At 36.7% G+C, this 1,625-nt stretch overlaps 1 protein-coding gene across 1 annotated transcript; it reads right to left on the reverse strand.

Moving 5' to 3' along the window:
• Nucleotides 1–307: 307 nt before the first annotated feature.
• On the reverse strand, nucleotides 308–1,185 carry LOC119193032 (retinol dehydrogenase 13-like). Its single transcript, XM_037446733.1, has one exon. The coding sequence runs from the start codon at nucleotides 1,160–1,162 to the stop codon at nucleotides 323–325; it is 840 nt and encodes a 279-aa protein (XP_037302630.1). The 5' UTR covers nucleotides 1,163–1,185; the 3' UTR covers nucleotides 308–322.
• Between the last annotated feature and the right edge of the window lie 440 nt (nucleotides 1,186–1,625).

Consider the following 1,625-nt stretch of genomic DNA (forward strand, 5'->3'; position numbering starts at 1 on the left):
TTTTGAATAGCAAAGTCAACATCAAAGTGATTTATGATTTTATTTATTGAAGAAAGCTAGGAATAAGTAGTTTATAGTTAATGTGTTTTAAAAAAATATAGTCATAGTAAATAAAGCTTATTTTATTTCCAATACGTCATAAAGAAACATAATATTAGTACTAATAAACTCTTTATCAACTTTATTATCTCATGATAAGAAACATTGACTTATTTTAATTTCACCAAACTCTCCGACACTTCCCAAAGTTTCTTTGCAATATCGACGTCCTGAGCCTTTTTTGTTAAACCCCGCTCTCGGCAATCGGAAAAATAGTGTCCACTCACATTTCCAGTTCGGGCGCCACGGCGAGGTATATACTAGTTTGCGCTCCCTCCCACGCCGACTTCATGGTCAGTCTCACTACAGGCTTTATGAATCTAAAGAGAGGCCATTGTATAGTAGTCACTATGTTTGTATCCACAAAACCTGGATGCAAACAATTTACTGTCACTCCTGTCCCTCTCAAGCGACGATCTAATTCCAGGGTAGTGTAGACGTTGCACAATTTTGTCATACAATACGCCTTGTGACAAGTATATGTGTCTTTGTTTTCCAACTCCATGTTTAAGTTTTCGAAGTCAATCTTACTTCGCATGTAGGACGTTGAGGCGACATTTATGATTCTGCTCGGAGCTGAGGATTTCAGAAGTGGTAGAAGTAGTGATGTGAGTAAAAACGGTGCGAAATGATTTGTTTGCATTCCAACAAATAGGTTGTCTTCAGTTTTAATATTGTCAACGTAGAATATGCCAGCATTGTTGATGAGGATGTCGACACGTTTTTCGTTCTTGATGATGTCCGCAGCGAATTTTCTAACTGAAGCTAATGATGCTAAATCCAAGTGACGATAATGCACGTCATTGTTACCTGTTGCAGAAACAATTTTCTCTCTAGCCGTGGTACCGCGCTCTTCATTTCGGCATGCTAGTATTAGACGAGCTCCCCTGGCCGCCAAATCCTTTGCAGTCTCAAATCCAACACCACTATTAGCTCCGGTCACTATCACCACTTTTCCATACAGATGTTTACTGCATTTGCATATTCCAACAGTCAATCTGCAGTAAAGTATAAGCAGTATTAGACATACAATATGAATTACAGCTAGACTTATAAGAAACATCGTATTGGATGAACTGTTGTGACTAAAATGTAAAGGTGCCCGCGATTAGATAACGATTGTTATAATTTACTGATATAATTGGATTTAGTTTAATTCTAGTTGTAACACGTTGACATACATTATTTGTCTGAACTCTTAGTTCTGGCTTTAGTAATACTCGTTATCAATATTATAATAAAGTAGGTGTTGCTCGCGCCTTTAGCTAGCTGATAAGCTTTTTCCTGTAACAAAAGTCCCTAAAACACTGTTCAAAGCATCACATACACCACAACAGCGCCATGTGTTTAAAACAGATAAGAAACCTTTAGTTGCCATAGAAAAAGTTACCGGGTTAAAATATCTATATATTATTTCAAGAATGATAGAGCATCTATACGTGTGCCATATTTCATCGAAATCAATTCAGCTGTTTCTGCGTTTACTTCTAACAGATATTCAAACATTTTACAAACATTTGCATTTA

Source organism: Manduca sexta, unplaced genomic scaffold (genome assembly GCF_014839805.1).
Source record: "Manduca sexta isolate Smith_Timp_Sample1 unplaced genomic scaffold, JHU_Msex_v1.0 HiC_scaffold_3540, whole genome shotgun sequence".
NCBI classification, from domain to species: domain Eukaryota; kingdom Metazoa; phylum Arthropoda; class Insecta; order Lepidoptera; family Sphingidae; genus Manduca; species Manduca sexta.